Source organism: Microplitis mediator, chromosome 10 (genome assembly GCF_029852145.1).
Source record: "Microplitis mediator isolate UGA2020A chromosome 10, iyMicMedi2.1, whole genome shotgun sequence".
Classification (NCBI taxonomy): Eukaryota; Metazoa; Arthropoda; class Insecta; order Hymenoptera; family Braconidae; genus Microplitis; species Microplitis mediator.
In genome coordinates, this window is record NC_079978.1 from 31000 (window position 1) to 56945 (window position 25946).

Below are 25946 nucleotides of genomic sequence, written 5' to 3' on the forward strand. Positions count from 1 at the left end.
TAGACGGAAAATGTTAAAAATTTGTTTATATATACATACATATGTATAAAGAGAGATCGAATTTAGTATGATTGCCATTTAAATATAATTATAATTATTATTTAACTTATTTTATTATTAAAAAATTCACCGTATGTATACTTAATTGATTTGTATTGAAACTTGTTAAAACTATAATAAAGATTAAATTTTTAAATACTTTATAAAAATAATTCAAGTTCATTTTTTTTTTTACAATGAAAAATTTATTTATATTCAATAGCATACAAATTAAACAAATAATGTGAAGACAAAATAGAAACTCATGATAATTTAATACAAAATTATTATTATTATTATTATTATTATTATTATTATTATTATTATTATTATCATTATTATTATTATAATTAAAGAAAAAAAAATATAAAAGGAATGTTTACTCATAAAATATGAAAATTGTAAAGATGTATTTTAATAAAAAACATTCTTTGAAATAATTTGCTTGATTAATTCGTATTTTATTATGTGAATTATAAAATATATATTATATAGTATGAAAATAATAAATATAATTTTATTATTATCAATAATGATAATACACAACTAAAATTGAATTAATCAATTTAATGAATGACTTTAAGGTATTGTCATACTCACATTTACATATGTTTGATTAAAAGAAAAAAAAAAAACATTAAATATAATAATAATGATAATCAATAAAAGTAAATGCATATTAATAAAACAATAACTAGTATTTATCTTTAGATAAAGTTTTCTTTTTTTGTTGATACATAAGATACGCAGAAATTGGTTGACGAGAATTTCTTCCTAATATACGTTGACGAAATGAATATGCCGCTGCTGATTTTTTAGATTGCTGTTTTTTAGATTTATTAATATTTATAACTGAAAATTGTGTTGTACCACCATTAGAACTTGATGGTAAAAATTCTTGTTGGGTTTCAATTATCATATTGTCAGGTTTTGGATGTTTACTGTCAAACATTTTTTTAGTTGGAACAATTTTTTCGTAAGCTGTCGAAGAAAGCTTTATTTTTTTTTGTGGCTGAATATCGGATAGATTTTCAATAACATCATCTGAAAGTCTTTTTAAATTATTTTTTGTTGATGGCAATTTTGAATTTTTAATAGTTGATAATAATGATGATGGTAACGGTGATAACTTTTTTCCATCTTTTTTATTTTCATTAGATTTATTACAACTATTGGATTCAATTTTTTCTATGTTTTCTTTTGTTTTTTTTTCTTTTTTTTTGTTTTTTTCAATTCCCTTTGAGGAAACAACAACAGATGACAATATTTTATAATCATCGTCTATTGTATTTTTATTTTTTTTACTTTTCTTTATTAATTTAACAACTTTTTTATCAGGTGTTTCGGGTGTAGATAATTTATTTTTATCTTTATCAAATGATTTTTCAAATTCGCTCGTTGTTATCATGGTTATCGATTCAAGATTTTTATTTTTTTTCGATTTTTTTATTTCATTCTGATAAATAACAGAATCTTGATTATCAGTAATTGAAGAACAAGATTTATTAGTTTTGTTTTTCTTTGATAAATTTATTTCGTCATTTACTGGCTTTAGTGTGTTTTCTTTGTTTGTTTCATTAATATCAAGTTTATTTTTTTTTAATGACAATTTATTGGCATGATGTTGTAATTTAAGTGTTGGAAGAGTCTCATTTAATTTTTCCTTCATTAGCAATATTGTATCATGATCTGTTAAATTTAATGTCTCCATACTTTTATTATGAGGTTTTGACGATGAAAATATAACAGTATTTGTATCATTTGGTGATTTTAATTTTTTTAAGCTACCAACCGATTTTATTTCGTTATCTAATTTATTATTAATTAGTTTTTTAGATTTATTTTTTTGTATTTTTGAATCGACCGATTTTGATGGACGCATACAAAACTTTGAATTTATTGGTGTACTATTGCAAGATTTAGTTTCTCTGGTTAGTAGTTTTTTATTAATAATATTTGAAGAAAAATTGTTATTTAATTTTTTAGATAATGTATCATCAACTGAATCATAAATTTTATTATGTTTATTTTCATCATTTTCATAATCCGTATTGTAAGAATCGAATTTTAAAATTTTTTGTACTTTACTTAAACCGGATTTATAATTTACTTCTTGTTCATCTATTTCATCAACGTTACCATCGTTATCTTTTTCTTTATCATCTTCATCATCGTCTTCATCTTTATCATCGTTATCTACATAATTTTCATCTTCATCTTCTTCTCCAGATTCAGATTCAGATTCAGATTCATCTTCATCTTCATTTTTTTCCATTTTACTCGCTTTTTTGTGATCTGCAACAGGATTAATAACATCGGATAATGATGACATTGATGATTCATCTTCATCTTCTTCTTCGTTTTCGATTTCGTCTTCTTCTTCATCATCATCATTGATAAAATCTGCCATATCATCGTCTTGATCATCATCATCATCTGATATTTCTGTTTCAGATTCTCGACACTCATCTCCAATTACATTATCATCTGAATATTCAGAAACGCTATTCCCATCAAAATTATATTCACGAGCGATATCAGAGTCAATATCAGAATTATCATTTTCACTTGAAGAATAGTTATTATCGTTTCCAATACTACTAGAACTTTCTTCATCATTTAATAAAACTGATGGAGCAGTCACAATACTTTTGTTATTTACACTATCACTATGATCATCTTCGTAATTATCATCTGAATCGGAATTAATCTCAAAATTTTTTTTAGATTTTGATTTATTTTTATTATTACTGTTAAATTTATAATTTGAAGAAAATACATCATCTTCATCATTTGATGATTGTTGATGTTGTTGTTTATTATTATTTGATTTATTTAATGGTGATATTATTTTATCTACTGAAACTATATTTTTATTATTAATGACTTTTAATTTACTAGCTGATGAATGATTTTTTTTATCATGATTGGTATCATCAATAATATTTTCAGTATCAACAGTTGATTCAACTAATTTTTCATTAAAGGAAGAATTTAATTTTTTATTAGTTTTATTTTTATCATTAGAAATTATAAATTTAGCTGAATCGAGTGATTTTCTTAATAATTTTTTATTTTTACTGATATTTATTTTATCATCAGTAAATGTTATTGGCGGCAATGATGATGATGACGATGACGATGACGATGATGATGATGATGATGAAATTGACAAAAATTCAGCTGTAGTAGAATTATTTACTTTTTTAATTGGCGAAGAAATTTTTTCTGATAAACTATTATTTTTAGTATTATTTGATAATGAGCATATTGATGAAATACAATTAGATATTGATTTATCATTATTTTTATCATCATCATTACTATTAGAAATTTTATCATCAGATGTTTGAATAACGACATCACTTTGTCGTTTTTTTTTATTTAATTTTGATAAATATTCGTTTTTTATATTTTCTTGAAGATCTGGTTCAATTTCTGTATCATTATCATCACTATCAACGTCCATTGATTCCTGGAACTGCATTGATTGTTGTTGTTGTTGTTGATGTTGTTGTTGTTCTTGATCTTGATCTTGAATCGATAATTTTAATAACTCATCATTATTTTGTGTTAAAATTAGCGTATCATTTGAATCAGAATTACAATCCATATCTTGTGATTGTTGTTTGTCTTTATCTTTATTGTTTTTAACTAAATTATTATCAGAATCTTGAGCTATTGTTGGTATTTGATTATCTACCTGACTTTCTTGAATTACTGTTGTTGTTTCAGTTATTTTTGTTTCAGCTGTTGATTCAATATCTACTTTATTTGAATCTGTTTCTGTGCTTTGTTTCCATTCATCAGCAGGAATATCGTGAAATAAGTTTTCGATATCATTATCACCATTATCAGTATCATCATTATTATCATTATTATTAGATTGGGTGGAATCATGGTTATGATGATGTATAATATTTGACGATAACTCTAATGATAAAGACTCGGTAATAATAATATTATCATTATCTTTATTCTCTGATTTATTTATATTTTCAGTTGATATTTCTTGTTCTTCCTGTTCTGTTGTTATTGGTGAATAACAAGTTAAATTAAAGTCATCTTGTTCATCAGTTGATTTCAAAATAACTTGTTCATTGCTATAATTTTCATTGTGATTGTTGTTATTATTATTATTATTATTATTATTATTATTATGAGAAGAATTTAAATCATTTTCTTGTTCGTTTATTTGTATATTATCATTAGAATCAGCAATTATTGTTGTTGTTGTTGTTGTTGTTGTTGATGTTGTTAGTATTACATCATTAGTTGTTAATTTATCTGAATCTAATAGTTCAGATGATCTATTAGTATCATTGGGAATTAATGGTAATAAATTTGACTCATCAGTCGACGATGGATTAATTTCTAAAGATTTATTGAGTCTTTTATTAATGATAAGAGATGCTTCTGTTTTTTCATTATCACTTAATATATTTAATGATTTACGTACTGATGGTATAGTTTGTGATGCAGTTATTTTAAATTTATTTTCTAATAATATAACTGAATTGGAAAGTTTATTTTTATTATTAAAATTTTCTTTATTTCCTGGGCTTTTTTCTAAAGAAAAGCTTTTATTACTTTCATCATTTAAATTATCATTTTTATTATTAATATCCGGTGTTAAAAGAGTTTCTTTTTGATAGTTATCTGAATTAATAATAGTTGATGTTTTAAAACATAATAATTTATTATCATCATGATTTATTATTGTTGATGTTGTTTCATCAACTATTAAATTATCATTATGTTTAATTGGTGATTTTATTTCTAGTACAACAACAGGTGACAAAGACGATGGTAATTTTTCTACATCTTTAATTATTGTTGTTTCTTGATGTAATTCTTGAGTTTTATCTTTACTAATATTTATTTGTAATACAGGTGATGATGATAAATTTTCTTGATTAACAGTAAAATCATTATTATCTTTAATTTTATAGTCATTATTTTCGGTAGATTTATTGTTATTAACACTTTCTTGATAATAATTATTGTCAACTTTTTTTTCCTGATTATTAATAATATCAAGTATATTATTATTATCAGTAGATGATGATAAATTATCATTATTTGTATCAACAATTGTTTCTACTGTTTCTATTATTGATGTATTAGATAATGGTATACAACTATTATTTTCTGAAATATTTTCAATCTCTTCTACAACTGAAGGTTCCGATGGAATAACAGAAGCTCGTTTTCGTGTTTTAACAGGAGTACAATTATCACTACTATTATTAGTATTATAAGTTAGTGGTTTTACCTCATTACGCTGTTCTTCCAAATCAACTGAGCTCGCTCTAGTTCTCCGAGTTATTCTTACAGTGTTGCTAGGTGACATAGTTTTTGATTCTGATCCAGCTCTCATGTAACGTCTACGATAATATTAATAAAATTAAAAAATGTAATAATAATAATCATAAAAAATATTAAAAAAAGAAAAAAAAAACCTTAATCGAGTAGTAGGTGGTGTATTCACAGATGAAACAGATGAAACAGATGTTGTTGTTGTTGTTGTTGTTGTTGTAACTATTGCTGTAGCTGCTGCTGCTGCTGTTGTTGAAATACTTTTTCGGGTAACACGAGATTTACCAGAATCTTTTAGTGATTCACAGTCTGTCACAACGACAACAGGATCTGCCATGAAAATGTTATCCATTGAAGTCGTTGAAGTTGTTGAATTTGTTGAAGTTTTTCTTGATCGTAATGATCGAGTTGATGATAATAACGACTCTGAAATAGTTGTTGATTCCGGTATTGTTGTTATCGTTCTTCGTCGGGTATTTCTTCCCGACTGTAGTGAACTAACTGGTGCTGAGACCGTTGAAGTTGAGGTTGATGTTGATGTCGATGAAGCATCATTAATATCATTTGATTCAAGAGAAGAAATAGTTTGTTGTTTATTTCTCGTACTTCGGCGTAATGGTGAATCAATTATAGTATTAAGACTACTGCTGACTATCGTTTTTGTTCGTCGTCCTATATTATATGGGATAATTAATAGTAATATCAATAATATTGTACCTTATGTCAAATTTTTTTGAATTTAATTACAGTATAAAAATAAATTAATGTAAATAAAACTGGGTGGGAAAATTTACAATTTTTATACAGAGAAAAAAAAATAAAGAAATAATAATTATAAGAAATATAGTTATTTTATTAATTTTTTAATATTTTCTATCGTTAATAAATATACATACCAGCATTTTTAACTTCGTTTTCATCATCTGACGATTCTTTTGTGGATCGTGGCATTGTTTTTATTTAATCAGTATTGTAATATTAAACAAATGAATTAAAAAATAACGAAATTGATATTTTATAATTGTATAAAAGAATAATTTGGTTACGTGATAACACGTGTTGTACGTTATACGTTTTATCCGTTTTATGGTTTATGGTATAAATTTGTTTCGATATTTCGACGTTTCGAGCATTTCGAGCATTTCGAGTAAGAGCCTAAGAGCAAGAGCAGTAAGAGAAGTGAAACTGTAAGAGTAATACGATAACGACAATACGAGGATACACGAGTGCCACCGATGTTGTCGATTTTGCTACTTGTACAGTACCCACTATATAGTGGGTACCCATATATATATGCGGTATATGATCATGAAAACCATAAATACCAAAGAATAGATAAAAAATAAAGAGAAAGAAAATTATCCCTTAGTTGACATCTTAAAGCATATCTTTACATCTTTACATCTTGCTATCAACTTGGCATATGTACATATGTACAATCGACGACATTAATTTATCCCGGATTGTGTTGCCCTCGGCTTGATGAACTTTTCTATTTTAGAACATCTCTTTCGCAACATCTCTAATAAAAATGATTAAATAAAAGATACTTCTAATATAAAAGTAATCTTTTTTCTGACAAATGCATTCTAAATTTAATATCTAGAGGATAATCTCTTTAATAAAACAAGACCCAATTCAAATTTCTGTTAAACAAATAATCTGTCAAATTAAACAAATATATAACGACAATGTCGAAAAATAAAATCTCAACCATGCCTAATTTCGTATTATACTTGAGTCCATAAAAAATTTTTCGATCAAATAAAAATTCTGCTTTGGAACATCTCTATCGTAAAAAAATTATATCACAAAAAAAACTGTATCCATACGTTCTTAAGTCACTCACCGGGAGGCGCTGCTTTTCAGTTCCGAAAAGTAAATTCATTTAAAAAAATTCAAATACGTTCCATCGCGATTAAATTGAATCTGAATCATTTAAATAGTTTTTTTTTTATTAATTGCGATTAAAATTGTGATATTTCCCTTGTAGGAAAAAAAATATTGACAACGGGGCCGGTCTTGGCACAATACTGGGCTACCGAGGCTCGGCCTACCTAGGTTGGTCCGAGATCCGACCAACGTTCAAGTGACGAGCCTTGGTTTTCCAGTCTTGGGCCAAGATTCAGCCAATACTCAAGTGGCAAGCCTCGGTTTGCCAGTCTTGGGCCAAGATTCAGCCAGTACTCAAGTGAAAAGTCTTGGTTTGCCAGTCTTGGAACAAGGTCCAGCTATTACTCAAGTGAAAAGCCTTGGTTTGTTGGGCCAAGATTCGACAGACATTTAATTGACAAGCCTTGGTTTTCCAGTCTTGGGCCAAGATTCAGACAATACTCAATTGACAGGCCTTGGTTTGCAAGTCTTGGGCCAAGATTCAGCCAATGCTCAAGTGAAAAGCCTTGGTTTGCCAGACTTGGAACAAGGTCCAGCTATTACTCAAGTGACAAGCCTTGGTTTGTTGGGCCAAGATTCAACAGACATTTAATTGACAAGCCTTGGTTTGCCAGTCTTGGGACAAGGTTCAGCCATTACTCAAGTGACAAGCCTTGGTTTGTCAGTCTTGGACCAAGATTCAGCCACTACTTACGTAACAAGCCTTGGTTTTCGGAATTGAGGTGGGCAATATTTTTTCCTTATAGGAAGTAACAACAGGCCAAAAGCTTAGCCAAGGCTTGACGCAAGACTTATTAACTCTGGGGTAAGCTTGCAATCCAAGCTTGGCCCAAGTCTGTCTAAGCATCAAAATGATAACACCGAGCCAAGCTTGAGTGACAGTGTTGTGCTAAGACTTGCTTGTTACATAAGTGGCTGAATCTTGGCCCAGGACTGACAAACCAAGGCTTGTCACTTGAGTAATAGCTGGACCTTGTTCCAAGACTGGCAAACCAAGGCTTGTCACTTGAGTATTGGCTGATTCTTGGCCCAAGACTGGCAAACCAAGGCTTGTCCCTTGAGTATTGGCTGGACCTTGTTCCAAGACTGGCAAACCAAGACTTTTCACTTGAGTACTGGCTGAATCTTGGCCCAAGACTGGCAAACCGAGGCTTGCCACTTGAGTATTGGCTGAATCTTGGCCCAAGACTGGAAAACCAAGGCTCGTCACTTGAACGTTGGTCGGATCTTGGACCAACCTAGGGAAGCCGAGCCTCGGTAGCCCAGTATTGTGCCAAGACCGGCCCCGTTGTCAATATTTTTTTTCCTACAAGGGATATATCACAATTTTAATCGCAATTAATAAAAAAAAAAGCTATTTAAATGATTCAGATTCAATTTGAACGCGATGGAACGTATTTGAATTTTTTTAAATGAATTTACTTTTCGGAACTGAAAAGCAGCGCCTCTCGTTGAGCGACTTAAGAACGTATGGATACAGTTTTTTTTGTGATATAATTTTTTTACGGTAGAGATGTTCCAAAGCAGAATTTTTATTTGATCTAAAAATCTTTTATGGACTCAAGTATAATACGAAATTAGGCATAATTGAGATTTTATTTTTCGACATTTTTGTTATATATTTGTTTAATTTGACATATCATTCATTTAACAGAAATTTAAATTGGGTCTTGTTTTATTAAAGAGATTATCCTCTAGACATTAAATTTAGAATGCATTTGTCTGAAAAACGATTACTTTTTTATTAGAAGTATCTTTCATTTAAATATTTTTATTAGAGATGTTTCGAAAGAGATGTCCTAAAATAGAAAAGTTCATCAAGCCGAGGGCAACACAATCCGGGACAAATTAATGTCGTCGATTGTACATATTAAGTAAAGAGTGACTCGTATAATAAATAAATTAATAGAAATATAGAAATATAGCATTAGAATAATTATAATGGTGTTTCATGATAAATAATAATGTCAATCGTATTAAATAATTAAATATAGAATAATTAACTAAAAGATTGTATTTAAGTACAGGAAAATGGAATATAAATAATATAAGTAATAAGTAAAATCATAGAACGGATAAATAAAGAACGTAGATGTGTAAACTCATATCTCGTACGTGTATTAGTAGGAAGTATAAATGTATAAGTATATAACTAGTAAAGAACGTTGATATGTATAAGTACATATATTGCATAAGTATGTGTGTGAGTATGAGAATGGTGGGAGAAGGCGAAGAGTGGAGAGTCAGAGATCTCTCTGCCGTCTGATGTAACTTCACTTCTCTCCGAGAACTATTGACAAGCACAACTGTTATTACTGATCGAATCTTATCTACACCTTATAATAAAAATCAGTCTTCAGATAAAAGTTATTTCTTCAATTATATCTATCCTTATTCATAACTTCATAATTTCATTAAATAATAATAATAATAATCATCATCATAGTCAACAATAAATTTATCATTGTTTTCAAATTCAAAATTGGTCCCGCGTGACAACGAACTGCCCATTGTCCAGGAGGTGGCGTCAGCTCCGATCCTAGTAACCTCCCAGGACATAACATGTTTCTTTGTAGGAATTTTTTTTTTTATTGTAATTTTTTTTTAGTGATTTTTAAATCTAGAGATTTTTCTTATAGGGACTTTTTTTTATTCACTTATTTTACAATACATATTTATAATTTTGCATTTAATTAATATAGATATATTTTTAAATATTGTATTTTTTTTTTACAATTTTTTTTTTTTATAGTTTTTATTTGTATAAAAATGTGATACATGTTTTCTTTTTGAGATGTTTTTTTTTTCCCGATGCTATGCTACCGCGCAAGAATTAATGACCGATATTGTACCTAGACATTGTATCATTGTGCGCATGTACCAGAACCAGACTGCAGCGACTAACAGCGACTAACAGCAACTAACAACGATTACAGTAGACTAAGTAGACTGAGTGGACTGTACAATCTTTAATAATTTTATTATTGTGTTTGTGTGTTTAACTTTGTGCTTATGACTCCTAACCTCTTTGTGTGTTACACGTTATCGTTACTGTATAATTAAATTTATAATAAATATAATACATATTTATCGTGATATATTATTATTATAATTATACATATGGAGCTATAATTTAAAAAATCTTTTTATAAGAGTTATAAAAATTGGTAAAATAATAATATATTTTCATAGGCAGTAACACAGTACAACACAGTGGAAACATGAAACCAAGTATGTATACAATTAAATCTTTGTAGTTATACTGAATACTAATAATATATACTGTCATTCATTTATATAGATAAATTGTTTTATAATTAAAAGACAAATATATTAACATAAACATTAATAGCAAATTATAATATTTAAGTCACCCTCATACTTCATTTTATTAATCATAATAATAATAATAATTATTATTATTGCGAAATTACTTATTGACACACATGCATGTTTATATATATATTGTAATCTGTTATTTTTGTTAATAGAAAAGAAAAGACAAAAACAAACTGAATGTAAATAATTTATTGTTGATACTAAGGTAGAAGCCTCTATACCCGCTCACTTTTCATTGGAGTGAGATTAAATTAATAAATAAAATGAAAAGTCATATTTTTTTTTTTTAATTTTAAGTATTAGAATAAAATTTTAGTTTAAAGAGTAATGTTGATAATTAATTATTATAAATTTTTTAAATAAGGTCCTTGAGTGTACCTATAATCGCTACCTAAAAGTTGTCATGTACCATTACTCGATCAACACATGGCCCTATAGTCGCTCAAAGACAATATCAATTAAACTATGATAAGTTTATTGATTTGGACAAATAATTTATACATAACATTACTTTATTTATTCATAACATAAAATTTCAAAAATTTTTTAAATATATTTGATAAGATATAGTTATAACAATTCTTAAAAAATTTGACTTAACCTAAATTTAATCCAACGAATGAATGTTATGGTAAAAAATTCCCGACTCTACGCGATTTTTAAAACACTCACTTAATTTAAATTCATAGTCTATTATAACATAATTTGATACATCAGATTCACAAATAATTATTTATTGATAATAATTTTTTTATTATAAAAATTATAAAAAACGCATTAAACAGTTAAAGTGAACGACTAATGGTACTGAGCGGATATAGGGGCTTTTACCTTATTTTTTTTAAATTTATAAACTCAAATCAATAACTTGTGAAATTTTAAACAATTAACAGAATAATTGCTAATTTTATTAAATTGAATTTATTTATATTAAACACTATTTTTGCTTCTGCATATAAACAAAAATATTAAATTTTATTATTATTAGTTTTTTTTTTATTTTTCCAGAAACAATATTGATTCATACATAATAATAAAAAAGTTAAAACAAAAAAAAAAAAAAATAGTAATATGGTAAACAAGCTAATAAAAATGAATCGTCAAGAGGAGTTTATATCAAAAAGACAGGCCTTATGTAGAGCTTGTTCTGTAATATTAACAAGATTATCAAATTCTGAGATCAATAAATGGAGAAAGAGAACAACAGTACAAAAATTGGAACGGCACTATCCTCGTCGTCGTAAAAGACTGAGCTCATCAGAAACATCAACGAATGATTATTGTAGGCTATTGAGACCAAAGAGAAAATTAATTTCAAATAATTCTACCGGTGCAGTATTTGATTCATCTTTATTATCCCATATGTTGGATGATTCAAGTTCTGATATTAATAATTATAATGATGATCATGATGATCATGATAATGCTGGTAGTAATAGTAATAATAATGGTAAACAACAAACAAAATTAAAAATTAATGATACATTATTAAAAAACGATAATACACCTTACACTGTTACTACTAATAAAACCGACAATACAAATTCAGCTTTTGACACTGATAACGTATCATCAATAAATGATGATAATATTCAAGCATGGAAATATAAAAGAAAGCAAGAGTCTCATTCACAGTCAATATCTCATTCAATTTACGATGTAAATAAAAAAAGAAAAAAAAATATACAAGAAACAGTAAATAGTCAATTGAAAGTTAATGATACTGACAATTGTCATTTAAATTTAAAAAAATCTTGCATCATCAATGACAACAGTGAAAAAAATAATATTACAACTTTAAATAATGTATCTCATTTAATAAAAGAAGTAAGAATAATTTCACCACGATTAGAAGAAATAGATGATCCACATGTACGACAATGGCAATTAAAAACTGCTGCTATTACTGCCAATATTGATACTACTAATACTAAAAATGATGCTTCAATTTTGACGACTACTACTACTAATACTACTAGTAGCACTTTTGAAGATAAATCTCAATTGCAATTTGCATCTGCATCTGCATCTGCATCTGAATCTACATTTACATCTACATCTACATCGAAAACTATTGCTTTAAAAAAAACAACAATTAAACCTCTAAAAAATGTATTATCAAAAAAACCTCAAAAAATAAGGCGTAAACTTGAACCAAAGTCTACAACTTTAGAATGTAATGTTTGTTTAACAGTGTTTGACAGTAAAGTAGAATTAGCTAAACACATTTATACACATACATCACGTGAGCTTCAAGAGCGATTTGAAGCAGCTCAAACAAAAAAAGATCAACAACAACAACAACAACAAATCCAAGAATTATCTGATGAACAAAATAATATAAGTAGTAACAATAATAATAATAATAATAATAATAATAATAATAATAATAATAATAATAATAGTGTAGCAATAAAATCAACTGATAATAGAATAGATGAACAAGTTGGTGATAATGTGCAATTACCATTTTCATCTATTGATAATAATATTATATCATCTGCATCATCATCGTCGTTATCGTCATCATCATTATCAACAGCAGCAGTACCAATTACTATCTGTCCTTGTCACAATAGTTATAAAAATAATGATTTTAGTGTTCAAATAGAAATGGTATTATTTTGTGAAATATGCCGTATATTTTATCGTCGACGTGATTGTTTTGAAACCCACTATAGATCTAGCCCAAAGTGTAATAAGGACAGCGATGGACGACGAAGTCATAGACTAGTTAAATTATTTTGCTTAAAGTGTCATATAGTTATTGATGAATTGTCAAATATCCATCAACATATCCAAAAACATGCCAGTATTAATAGCAATACATCTATTACTGTTGTTTGTAATATCTGCAAAGTTGTATTTTCCAGTGTAGGAACGATATTTTCAAATCATTGGTATAATCATGTGCGAGATCCAATGTTTACTGCTAGTTTATATTCATTTCAAAAATTATATATACAAAAGCAAGGACAGTTACCTGTTGATGCAACACCAAATGATAAATATATTTTTATAGCTGAATTTGTATGTCATATTTGTAAAACACAATTCATTTCCGAAAGTATTTTAGATAATCATATTAAAAATGAATGTAATAAACTACCATCAATAACAACAATTACAACAACAACAACAACAACGACAACAACAACAACATCAACATCAACAACAACAACATCAACATCAACAACAACAAATAATTATAATAAAATTACTATTCAAGAAAAAGAAAATAGTAAAAAAAATGTTGAAAAATCAAATATTTGTTTGCAACAAACTCCAGATAATATAAATCATCCAGTATCTACTAATCAAAAATATAAAATTTTAACAATTGTTAATAACGAATTTTCAAAGCTATTAAGTATGATTAATAATTGGATTTGTGATTTTTGCAATTGTAAATTATCAAATTGGTTAGAATTTGAAAAACACTGTTTAATACATTTAAATCAAGACAATGAGTATCCTGGACATTTGTGTATAAAGAAAATAGATAAAATAAATAAAACATCATTAAATCCATCTTCTACTCCAGTATTAACTTGTAATATATGCCAATCAATTCATATAAATATATATGATTTGATAAAACACTGGACGGGGCATGGAATTATTAAAATAATTTGTACTATTTGTAATTTACAATATTCAAATTTTGATATATATGGAGCACACATGCTATTATCTTGTTATCAACCTCGTGTTGATAATAGTTTTATTAAAAAACCCGATTGTCGAATTCATATTAATCGTCAGCCAGCATATACATGCAAAGTTTGTAAATCTAATGATACTAATTCGAGTTCCATAAAATTAAATGGAATTTTATTAGCAAAAACAACAACAACAACAGCAACACCAACAACAGTAATAATACCGACAACAACAATTTCAGTCGTAGGAAAATTCAATAATACTATTATGTCTACTCCTATGACTGTTGTAAGTAATTCATCATTTAATTTATTTGAAAAAAATTTAATACAATCTTCGCCTATATCTTTTATAAAATGTCCAACCAATGATAGAACAATAATGCCAAATAATATCGAACAAAGTATAACATCTGATGGACGATCAATCAATAGTATTACAAATAATAATAATAATTCATCAATTGCTGTATCTTTAGTTGTTGACAAATCAGGAAATCTTCGACTTATTCCTACGCCTACAAATACTTCAATAATCAAAATTACTGCTAATAATAATACAATAGTTAATAATTTACAGACTATTTCAACTAATAACAATATCTCAAAAGGGCCATCTACTTTTTATGATAAAAAAATTAAATTAATAGCTGATAATAAATCATCACAAGCTAAATTATCAGCAGAATTAATTGATATTACGGATAATGACGATGATAATAATGATGATAAAAAAATAAATAATAGTAGTAAATTATCCAATGAAATTACTGATGTAAAAAAATTAAAAAAACTAGTTGGAATAGGTACAACTGTAGAGGATAATAGTAATGTTGATGTTACCAATAATAATGTTAATACTCAAGGTAATAATGATGATAATGATGATGAAATTATTATAGAAAGCATATCAACTGTAACAACAAAAAATATAACATCAAATAATTTAAATAAATACAATACTGTTGAAAATAATATAAATAATACACATGATATTATTACTTTGGATCAAGAAAAAAATGATAATTCACTTAAACAACGAGGATTTTTGCGTGTAAAAAATTTTTCCGAATTACAAGCTGTAAAAAATTTTGCTTGTCAACATTGTAAAGCAGCATTTGATAATGCAACTTCATTGAATGAACATTTGATTGGACATAAAACAACGTTAAAAATAAATTTAAAAGAACGTATTCCAACAATGAGAGCTGCTTTAGTATTACCCTCACCACTACAGCCATTAGTTAAATTTCCTTCCGTCCTATCAAGGACTAGTTCAGAATTTAATAATAATTCAACTTCTCCATATTCTGGTGATTCAATCCATAGAGGAAATATAAATCAATCATTAAATATTCCCACTGAAATTAATCAACAGTTTATATTACAAGAGCATAATAATATTCCATTGACGGCACATAATCAGCAGTCATTATTAACATGTCCATTATGTATTATTTATCAGTGTAAAAAACAAGAGGATCTTGCAGAACATGTATCAAGTGTCCATTGTAGTAAAATAAATAATAATAATAATTTAAATTATACTCGAGTAATAAATGATAATTTATTATTATCATCAGCATCTTCATTATTAACATCTACATCTACATCAAGCACATCATGGAACAATATAAATAATAAACGTGATCAATCTATTGTTACCGGTATTGGTGTTGATAATATTAACAGCACTAGCACTAGCATTAGCACTAGCACTAACAATACTAATACTAATACTAATACTAATACTAATACTAATATAATAAATTCATTAAAAAGAAGCATCTTGAAATCATCATTACTATCTCAAACTTGTTCATTGCCATTGACAACAGCAAATCAAACACCATCTATGTCATCATTGCCATTATCATCATCATCATCATCATCATCATCATCGCCATCTTCATCGTCGTCGGAAGTACGAAGTGAAATAAAACATAAACTTTTTAGCTGTAAATTTTGCAAGTTTGATACATTTGAGAAAAATGAAATAATTCAACATGTTTTACGGCATGACGTTACTTCTGTTAATGCTGCTGCTGTTGCTGCTACAGCCACTCCTGGTTCACTATCATTTTCCTCACCAATTGTTACAAATGGTATTACCAATATCGCCATCAATAATAATAATAATAATAATAATAATAATAATATTACTAATATTAATAATAATAATTTTATTGATAATAGGCTTTACAGTTATAACTCACAATTGGTAACTACTACAACAGCAACGCCAACAACAACAACAATAACAACAACAACAATAACAACTACAACAAATTCCCATATATGTCCTATTTGTATGAGCTTCCAATCAACTTCATTTGATCAATTGAATCAACATATTAAACTAATTCACTATGCTTGTTTATTATCCGATAATGAAACATTTCTTTGTTTACAGTGTCCATTTTTCCAGGGTTTTCATGGCCCAGAAATGTTAAAACAACACAAAGATATTTATCATATTCATATTTGTCCATTTTGTCAAAAACGATTTCAATTGTACGATGATTTTATAAAACACCCGTGTACGCAAAATAGTGTATCAAAATAAGCTTAATAATAATAATAATAATAATAATGTCAAGATCAAAAATCGTAAACAAATATTTAAAAAAAATACATCTAATACCTCAATATACATTGTGTATAAGCAGTGTATGTATTAGTACATTTTATAGGTATATTCTGTAATTAACTTTTCCAAAAAAATAAAAAAAATAACGTTAGCGATTCTATCGTCTTCTATATATATAATTACATATATATTTAATCATAATATAAGAACAATATTTATCTTAAATATTTATAAAATAGTATTATTTAATTACTTGGAATAAAAAGTTAAAGAGTCTATTAGTTATATATAAATTTAATGATAAGAATATTATTAATAATATTGAATTGTATAGAGTATTTAGTGATATTCAATCTATAATGAATAATAAACTACTGATTAATTTAGCTGCTGCAGCTTATAACGATAAATATAATTATGTTTTTTACTAGTAATAATCACCAATATGGCCTTTACTTATATGATTATTATTATTATTATTATTATTATTATTGTTGTTGTTGTTGTTGTTGTATTATATGTACATCTAGTAGTAATATAATTTAAATTTAAATAAATTAATAATGATCGATAGTTTAGAAAATAGATAACTCTATTAAATTATTAAATTTGTAAGCTATATATTTTTTATTGGTAAAAAAAATTGAAATAAATTTTTTTAATATCAAGTATTAATAAGTTTATGTAGTAATTTTATTTATTTAAATAATAATTATACATAAGTAAAATGTAATTAAAACTTATCAATCAATTATGTAATTTTGATTTGCATAAATTTACAATGCTCACACGATAATTACAGATTTTTATTGTTATCGTGTAAATTGCTAAATGTTTTTGTTTATTTTATTTCTAAGCTTATCATCATCATATACTAGTAACATCAACTGCAAAGTTAATTTAATGATTCGGACGTGGTAATTTCATCCCGTAATTATAAACGACTGCTGATAAGTTGTTGTTGTTGTTGTTGTTTGAGCAACAGTTGTTGTGAATTTTATTTATAAATATTTTTGTTGGCACACGCAATTCACAAAATACAAAATTATTTATATCATAATTTTGCTAATAATGAATCATTAAATGAGTAAATGCTATCACTAAAGTCATTTTAATTAAATAATCCATAGTTAATGTACAAATAAACATACGTATTATTTTTTGATAAATTTCTTTCTTTCGCGTTCACTGAATTTATATCATTTTTTGATACTTAGATATTTTTAAAAATTAAATTACTCAAAAATTTGTCTATAATTCGAGTTAACCATCTTAACCACCGTTTTTAAATAAATAATTTTTATCATTCGCATTATATAAACGGATCAGTAATTAATGGAAATGATTATTTTTTTTTAATCGATTAATGTTTAAAAAAAGAAATGTTCATTTATCGATATCGTACAGTTTTGTTGGGCATAATTTTTTTTTATGTAATACAAAGTACATTTAAAATTTTTAAATAACTATACATATATAATTACAAAACTTATATGTTCTCAAGTTTTTTTTATATAAAACAATGATGAATAATTGTAATTCTCTATAGTTACAAAATTTTTGAGTTGAATACGTAAAAATACAAATGTTTTTTGTATAAATTTTATACTTAAATAAATTGTATAATTTATAATGCTTTAAATAAAATTTTTTTCAGCATGTATATTATTAAGCGAATTACTTTATATAATGCCCTATTATGTTATTCCTGTACAAATTAATTTTACATAAATTCAATATTGTTTTAGAATATTAATCGTCTTTTGATTTCTGATTCGTGTTCTGATTTTGTTTTTTTTTTTTTTTTGTAATTATATAATTATCATTTTTGATTGCACATGTTTATCTTTAGTATGATAGAATTATTATTAAATAATAAATTATGAGTATTATTAAATTATTAATAGTCATTTTCGATTGTTTTAGCGTATATATAGTATAATATATTAATATACAACTTACTTATACTCTAATAATAATACTGGCGCAGGTCACAGATGTCTTAATTTTTTTAAATTAAATTTTATCATTAATTATAAACATATAAATAATACATTATTATTTAATCAAGTAGTATGGTAAGAAATAGCATACAATTTTTTTTTTTTCTTTTATTTTGTTAGAATAATAATTGTTTGGTCTCAGCAGATTTTTTATTATTGAATAATTATATATGTTCTTATCATTATATATATTATTTAATCTCACTATACCCCCGAGATATATCAGTTGCTTTGAATATTTAAAAATAAATGATAATGTGTTCCCGCCGTTACAACCATGTGTGTGTGTATGTATTTACTTTATCAAAATACCGTAACTTGTTGATTATACACACTCTGATTGCACTTGAGTTGTTAGTACACATATTATTAATAATAATAATTGATAATATTATGATATTTATATTGATTTATTCATTATTATTATATATAGGTATATATAAATGCTGTATATTGCGTCGATTATTGAAATATATTAAATATATACAACTATCGAGAGATTTTAAAAGTAATTATCTATATATGTATATGAACAATAATCACAAAAAAGCTTGTAATGTCAAGAAAAAAAAAGACATAATTTATTTAAACAATAATAAAACATTATTTTCATCATTAATAGTTTGTTGTATATGTTTTGTTTCATTTGATAATTGTATAGCCAAAAATATCACAATCGTAAAAAAGAAATATAAAGTAGAAATGACTGAAGATCAACGTCATTTAGATTGTATATTTATTATCTGTAGCATTGAGCAAGTATTACTTTGTACAGACTCGTTTAAATTTTACGTTTTTTTTTTTTATATAAAACCGAATTAATGTATATATATATATAAATATATATCGTGAAAGCTTATAATACTACTATAATAATAATAATAATAATAATAATAATAATAATAATAATAATAATAATAATAATAATAATAATAATATGATATAAAAATTAAATAATTAAAATAAATTATTATTATTGTTATTACTATTATTATCATGACTTATAGTTAGACTAGAATCTACTAATTGCTTCATTGTCATCTTCGTCGTGACAATCATCCTCATTATTATCATTATCATCGTAGCTATTTGTATAAGTAACAGTAGCTATTGTTGAATAGTTTAAATCAGCAGTTATTTCTTTTTTATAAATACCATAAGTAGGACTTATAACAAGTCCACGTCTTCCAGTAACACCAGAACGATTAGTATGATCCTTGTCATCAGCTACGGAAGAATATCTAACTATGTGGTTACTATTAGATTTTCCCTTACCATCTTTTTTCGTCGTCATTAATACAGTCATTCGACAATCATCTGTTCGCAACGGCATCGATGGATATGCTGGTTGCCTTGCAAGAGTAGTCAGTGCTCGATCACCAGTTTCATTAAAGCTATAATAATAATAATAATAAATCAATTTAATAATAAACAAAAAATAAGTTAAAAAAATTAATCGTACCTATGATGTCTCACAATTCCTCGTTTAATTCTACAGTGCTCATTACCTGAACCACCAACAGCAGTACCATGAATTTTACAGGCTTCTACACCTAAAGAAGATGGAATAGGCGATAATGATATTGGTCCGCCAATACCACTAACACCTCTATCTTCTTCTTCTCCTCCTTCCTTTTCTTCTTCTTGTCCATTGTGGTTTTTATTATTGTCTATAATGTGTACTAATTCGACAGATGGTGTTGGAGAAAATGTGCTCTGTTATATATATTATAACATTAAATAAACATGATAAAAAAAATAATTAATTATTATAGTAATTATATACTTGAGAAGGACGCCGAAGACCAACTGATCCATCCATACCAACGAGCTTCACACCAACAACATTTTTCTTAACAATCCCAGTAGATGATGATGATGATGATGATGATGAGGATGATAATGGGATTATGGCTGCAGCTGATTCCTTAAAATTATTATTTAAATTTAAATTTAGGTTTAGATCTAAAGAAGTACGATCTCCGACTATAACACCATTGAATTTATTTTCAATATCTTTTTTAATTTCAATGCTTTCTAATTTTCCATATATCACAGTAGAATTAAGTAAATGTTGTGAAATTTTTCCGTTACTTGGAGTACTACAAAACGATGATGTCATATCAGCTACTGCCGCTGGTGTAGCTTTACTATTATTATTATTATTATTATTATTATTATTAATAATTCTTTGAGTAGTGTTATTATTGTTATGTGGTTCACTGTTGGTTAGATAACAAGTGCTAGGTATTAAATTTCTTACAGCCAAAATTTGTCCAGAATTTATATTATGATTATTATTATTGTTGTTGTTGGACTGTAATTGGTGAATCGAGATTACCTTACGGCAATTATTATTATTATGAATATTACTAATACGTCCGGGTGTTTGTGTTACATTCTTTGGAAAAGGATTGTGATCTATTCGAGTAACAGGAGTATTATGAACACTCATACCACGGCGAAGAGTATGATCGGTTTTAAAATTACTCAAGTCTATTATATTATTTGATTCTTTGGAAACATTTTGTCGGGATGATGATGAATCCTCATAGTTTATTATGGATTTATGTCGTTGCTGTTGATGATGATAGTGATTCACTGATTCAACTGTTAGTTCTTCTTGACTGTCAGTAGAATCACATCCATCATGTAGTGAACCTTCCTAATAAAAAAATAAATAAATAAATAAATATATTTTATTAAAAATATATATTACTTACTTGAGTAATAGCAGAATCATCTAGAACAAGTGCTGCGCCTGAGCTACTTTGAGCAACACAAGATTGTTTTTTTGATCCTTTTTTTCCAGATAAATAATAAACACCAAGAAAATCACAATATTTTAGCCAACATATTTTTCTTTCATTGGTATTTCCATCTTTATTAGTACCCTTACCATTACCAAAAATACGTTTGGTAATAAAACTTACAAATAATTGTATAATTATCGAAGATATAACAGTTACAGTACGAAAGGGAAATTTTTGAACCCGAGTTTGTTGATCAAAGAATGGATAGTATATTAATGGAGGCCAAAGACCCAATTTTTTCTCCCCTCCTAAATAATATGCTTATTATTATTATTATTATTATTTATAATAAATGTTAAATATAAAAAAATAATTAGACAAACCTGCTATTCTCATAATTATTGAAACTAAATATCCTGCAAGACATCCATAAGTATCGATGAGTGATGGCCAATAAATTACTGCAAGTAGTTGAGGAAACAAGACGACGTAGGTCAAGTCCGAGGATAAGTACCTTGTTAAAAGATTAAGAAATCGTGTTATGTGTCGAGATCTGTCTCTAGTATTTATACAAACATTTTTACTTACGATAGATAGTAAACACTTGCACTACGAACATTGAAAACAATCCCTGCAGATATTACAGCAATAATGATGACAGTTATTCTCAAGATCCATATAAGTTCTTTATCAGTCGCCTATTATACATAAATAAAAAATAAAATAATAAATCTTAACTATTTATTTATATATTATTATTATTATTCTAGTACCTTGGGTCTGATAGTAATTCTGTAAATATTTCTAGAGAAGATGAAACTACTTGATAGAATACTTGAACTAGCAGATGACATAATGGTAGCTAAAATTGTACCTAGACTAATAAATGAAACCCACTGGGGTGTAAGATATTTTAAAATAATTGGTAAAATAGAGCTAGTGCTAGATAAAGTAGTTTGATTAAAGTTTTCAATTAGAGACCAATCAGTTTCTCTTGCTACAAGTCCAATTAATGCAGACGGTACAGCTAATGTTAAACAGCATATCATTGAAATAACTGATACTATTTTTGCAGTGGATGTATTTTTAATACTCTTAATTTGCTGTAAATAACTCTAAATAGAAAACGAAAAATGTTATTATTTATTGTTATATATTTATATATAAATATATTTAATACCTGACAGGATAGACCTCCAAAGATGAGCAAGAGTAAACGATCGATCCAATCAGCAAGGTCTTCTGTGGTGACCTCACCCAGCCAATCCTTATTTTTAATTAAATATCTTTCTAAAGATACTACAGCTGGATTAAATATAACATAAGGAGTTGCTATTGCCAATCCGAATATGACAAAAATTAGTTGAAGAGCGTCAGCAACACAAGTTACATAAAACCCTCCAAGTATCGTATATCTAAATAATTTTAATTATATTATATCAATATATTTTTTAATAATAATAAATAATAGTAATTTTAAAAAAGTTACATAATAATAAGAATTAATGCTGCAGTGATACAAATGTTGCCATCAATTTCAGAAATAACACTTATGGTATTGGCAAGTGCTTTAATTATGGCAGCACACCACAAAAGATCACCCATAAGTGTTGGAAGAAAGAGTAAACCACCAAATCGTGGACCATATTGTTGTTGAAAAGGATCAAGTATTGTCACATATTCAACATTTCTTATTGGTTTAACAAATAGTATTCCACCTGTAGTAAAATAATTAAGTTATAGTATATTATATACGGTAAATCTAAAGTTATAATGATTTACCAAAGAGAAGGCTCAAACTGTAACCAAGAGGCATCTGACACCAGGCTAAACTTTTGCTAAATATTGCTTCTGCTGTACCATGTATAAAAATTCCTCCTGTCCAAGTTGCTAAAAAATATAGACACATATATAAGATAATAATAATTGTTACTGTCATTATATCAAAATATATATAAATATAAATATTTACCAACAAGCGATGAAATTCCTAAAAGCAATCCAAGATCACGATTTCCTAATATTAAATCATCTAGCGATTTACTTTGAATTTTTTTTCTTTTTTTACTAGCAGCCCAGATATTTACACCCAATATAGTAGAATAAAAAACGGCTGCTCCAGCTATTCCTGCGACGTACATTTCAAATCCTGCTCATAATTAATACATAATAATAAAAAATGAATTATTAACTACAGATTGATTTAAGTTATTTTTGTATTTGATTGACATTTTAAGTAATAACGATAAAGAGAGTCAGGTCACAAAAAAGTCACAACCTACTGACATTTTATACTTTCTATTATCTTAATAATTTCTTCCTTTACAGCCGTCTATATATTATTATACAGTCATCATCACCAAATACAAATTATGTTTATTATATTTTGAGAAAATATAAACTTATTAGTTATATATATATAGCCAATACAACTTTTCAGATAAAACTAGAGTTTTTTTGTCATTTATAATATTTAATTATTCTGTAGATTTTATAATAAATATATCCCTGCTTTAAAAATTACATATAATACGATTGATTCTGATTAGTTACTATAAAGATTTTATGTAAATCTATATATCATTTTTTCAAAACCAAGGATATATTAATTTTATGCATATAAGAATGTTGTACAGCCAGAAAAATATGCCAATAAGATGAAGCTATTATTATTTATTTATATAGTAGTCTGCATCACTATGTATGTGTATATTGATATTAAATTTATTCGCTGTTAATTAAATATATATTCCCGCGTGTTTAAATAAATATAGATAATAATTTTTTTTGTGCAGATAGATTTAAACTTACGTTAAAATTACCTTGTGTGTTTCAGGATGAGTTAGTTAATTATATATAATGATATCATTGATGAATAGAAAAAAAAAAGAAGAAAAACTCAATTGTTATTGTAAAATTTATTATGTTAACACATTGATTTTTTTTTTAAACTGATAATTGATAAAAAAAAAAAAAAAAAAAAAAAAAAAAATGGAATTTTGTTTATTTGGTAAATCTTTAAATAAGATATGGAAAAATATTATATATATAGGTATACGTATAGGGCTATATGCAGCTATACAGATAATAGTAGAATGTAAAACTACCCTGAATGAGCGATCGAACACCCATATCCAGCATCCCGTATGAGTTGAACACTGGACCACCTCGGACCTCCTCATCAGCAGCCTCGAGAAAGTATAGAAGGGAATGGGGGTAAAAGCTATCCACGTGCCGGGGGTTTTGCCCGGTTTATTGATCTGTTCGCGCAAGCTCTTTATCTTCACAACCTTTACATTGTATATACATTTATCATAAGTAGACTAATGTAACTCTACTCTTATTCAAAACTATTTAAAAACCCTTATCTTTTTCTCTATTTCTTTGTTTTTATTAATATATCCCATTTATAATTTATAATATAACTCTAGAAAGAATAATATTTTTTTTTGTTTTTGTTTTTGTAATCGGCATCGAGCAGATACAAGAAGATGATACTGTCTATATATATTAGCAGTATTGAAAGTAGCCCGTAACACAATATTAACGTTTTTTATTAATTATGATGTCCTCTAGCAGGACAAACCCCCAAAAGTCCTGAGAAAAATTTATTTTTTTAATCAAGATTCATATGAGGATAAATGATGATGACTATCTATGAAAAGTGACCCGTAACTTTTACCCTGTTGGGAATAACCGATCACAATATTAATATTTTTTGTTTATTATGAAGCCCTTTGGTAGAAAAAAAATATAAAAACTTTAGAAAGAAATTTTTTTTTTTTTTTTGTAATTGGCAAAAAGCAGATGTGGGCAAATTACACTGGCTATGTATTTACATTGATAATTAATAATTGCCTGTAAACTTTTCACTATTATGAATAACTCAAAGAAGATGATTTAAATTATAATCATCAATCACTTGAAATTTTTGTGTAATAATGTTATTATTAATATTACTTTTAGCAATGTTATTATCATCGATCCACTATGGATTATTCTATATTTATTCTATCAAAGGCCAATCGCTAGAAAATACTTAACTTTTATTTCGTCATGTGCGGGGGTTACGTACGGGTTACGGTGTTCTTTGGATTTACTGGTAAGTAAAACGACGCTGGCATGACGATTTGGAGTGCATATTTTACTGCCAAAATACAGCAATTTATTATTGTCATCGACCCGTTTAAAATATTTTTTTAATTGATTCAATTGTCATTATTAGACTATTGTTATTAAATATAACAAGCAAAAACAATTGTTGTTAATTATAATATATGATGTAAGTTGAATTATGAAATAAATATAATTTTTATTTATTTCTTTTATTTTTATTAATATAAAAACA

General features: G+C 26.5%; 3 protein-coding genes across 6 annotated transcripts; 1 reads left to right on the plus strand and 2 right to left on the minus strand.

Annotated features, from left to right (window-relative positions):
• Positions 1–488: 488 nt before the first annotated feature.
• On the minus strand, positions 489–6505 carry LOC130675620 (protein PFC0760c-like). The gene is made up of 3 exons (XM_057481406.1): positions 6255–6505; positions 5502–6030; positions 489–5426 (listed from the first exon to the last, which is right to left on the minus strand). The coding sequence occupies exons 1-3, from the start codon at positions 6307–6309 to the stop codon at positions 734–736; spliced, it is 5277 nt and encodes a 1758-aa protein (XP_057337389.1). The 5' UTR covers positions 6310–6505; the 3' UTR covers positions 489–733.
• A 3711-nt stretch (positions 6506–10216) lies between these two features.
• LOC130676700 (probable serine/threonine-protein kinase DDB_G0282963) lies at positions 10217–17009 on the plus strand. Of its 2 annotated transcripts, XM_057483136.1 has the most exons (3): positions 10217–10482; positions 11599–16357; positions 16449–16626. In XM_057483136.1, the coding sequence occupies exons 2-3, from the start codon at positions 11662–11664 to the stop codon at positions 16475–16477; spliced, it is 4725 nt and encodes a 1574-aa protein (XP_057339119.1). In that variant the 5' UTR covers positions 10217–10482; positions 11599–11661; the 3' UTR covers positions 16478–16626. The 2 variants fall into 2 exon arrangements, with proteins under 2 accessions (XP_057339119.1, XP_057339117.1); XM_057483134.1 differs by having other exon boundaries at positions 11599–17009.
• Positions 17010–17528: 519 nt separating this feature from the next.
• On the minus strand, positions 17529–24793 carry LOC130676701 (uncharacterized). Of its 3 annotated transcripts, none has more exons than XM_057483137.1 (12): positions 24706–24793; positions 23571–23747; positions 23381–23488; positions 23088–23316; positions 22779–23013; positions 22372–22713; positions 22187–22296; positions 21982–22112; positions 21569–21906; positions 20632–21510; positions 20308–20561; positions 17529–20239 (listed from the first exon to the last, which is right to left on the minus strand). In XM_057483137.1, exons 1-12 carry the CDS (start codon positions 24737–24739, stop codon positions 19858–19860), a joined length of 3219 nt encoding a protein of 1072 aa, XP_057339120.1. In that variant the 5' UTR covers positions 24740–24793; the 3' UTR covers positions 17529–19857. The 3 variants fall into 3 exon arrangements, with proteins under 3 accessions (XP_057339120.1, XP_057339121.1, XP_057339122.1); XM_057483138.1 differs by lacking the exon at positions 24706–24793 and adding an exon at positions 24421–24567; XM_057483139.1 differs by lacking the exon at positions 24706–24793 and adding an exon at positions 24410–24557.
• Positions 24794–25946: the final 1153 nt, after the last annotated feature.

What these genes read in the sequence shown, in the direction of transcription:
- LOC130676701 (XM_057483137.1), bottom strand. Translation starts at nt 24,739, where the DNA reads ATGCTGGATATGGGTGTTCGATCGCTCATTCAGG. An exon ending in TGTTCGATCGCTCATTCAGG is followed by an intron (nt 23,748 to 24,705) that starts GTAGTTTTACAT and finishes AATTATGAGCAG; the next exon opens with GATTTGAAATGTACGTCGCA. An exon ending in GAATTACTATCAGACCCAAG is followed by an intron (nt 22,297 to 22,371) that starts GTACTAGAATAA and finishes TATGTATAATAG; the next exon opens with GCGACTGATAAAGAACTTAT.
- LOC130676700 (XM_057483134.1), top strand. Translation starts at nt 11,662, where the DNA reads ATGGTAAACAAGCTAATAAAAATGAATCGTCAAGAGGAGTTTATATCA.
- LOC130675620 (XM_057481406.1), bottom strand. Translation starts at nt 6,309, where the DNA reads ATGCCACGATCCACAAAAGAATCGTCAGATGATGAAAACGAAGTTAAA. An exon ending in AAACGAAGTTAAAAATGCTG is followed by an intron (nt 6,031 to 6,254) that starts GTATGTATATTT and finishes CATATAATATAG; the next exon opens with GACGACGAACAAAAACGATA. An exon ending in CCACCTACTACTCGATTAAG is followed by an intron (nt 5,427 to 5,501) that starts GTTTTTTTTTTC and finishes ATATTATCGTAG; the next exon opens with ACGTTACATGAGAGCTGGAT.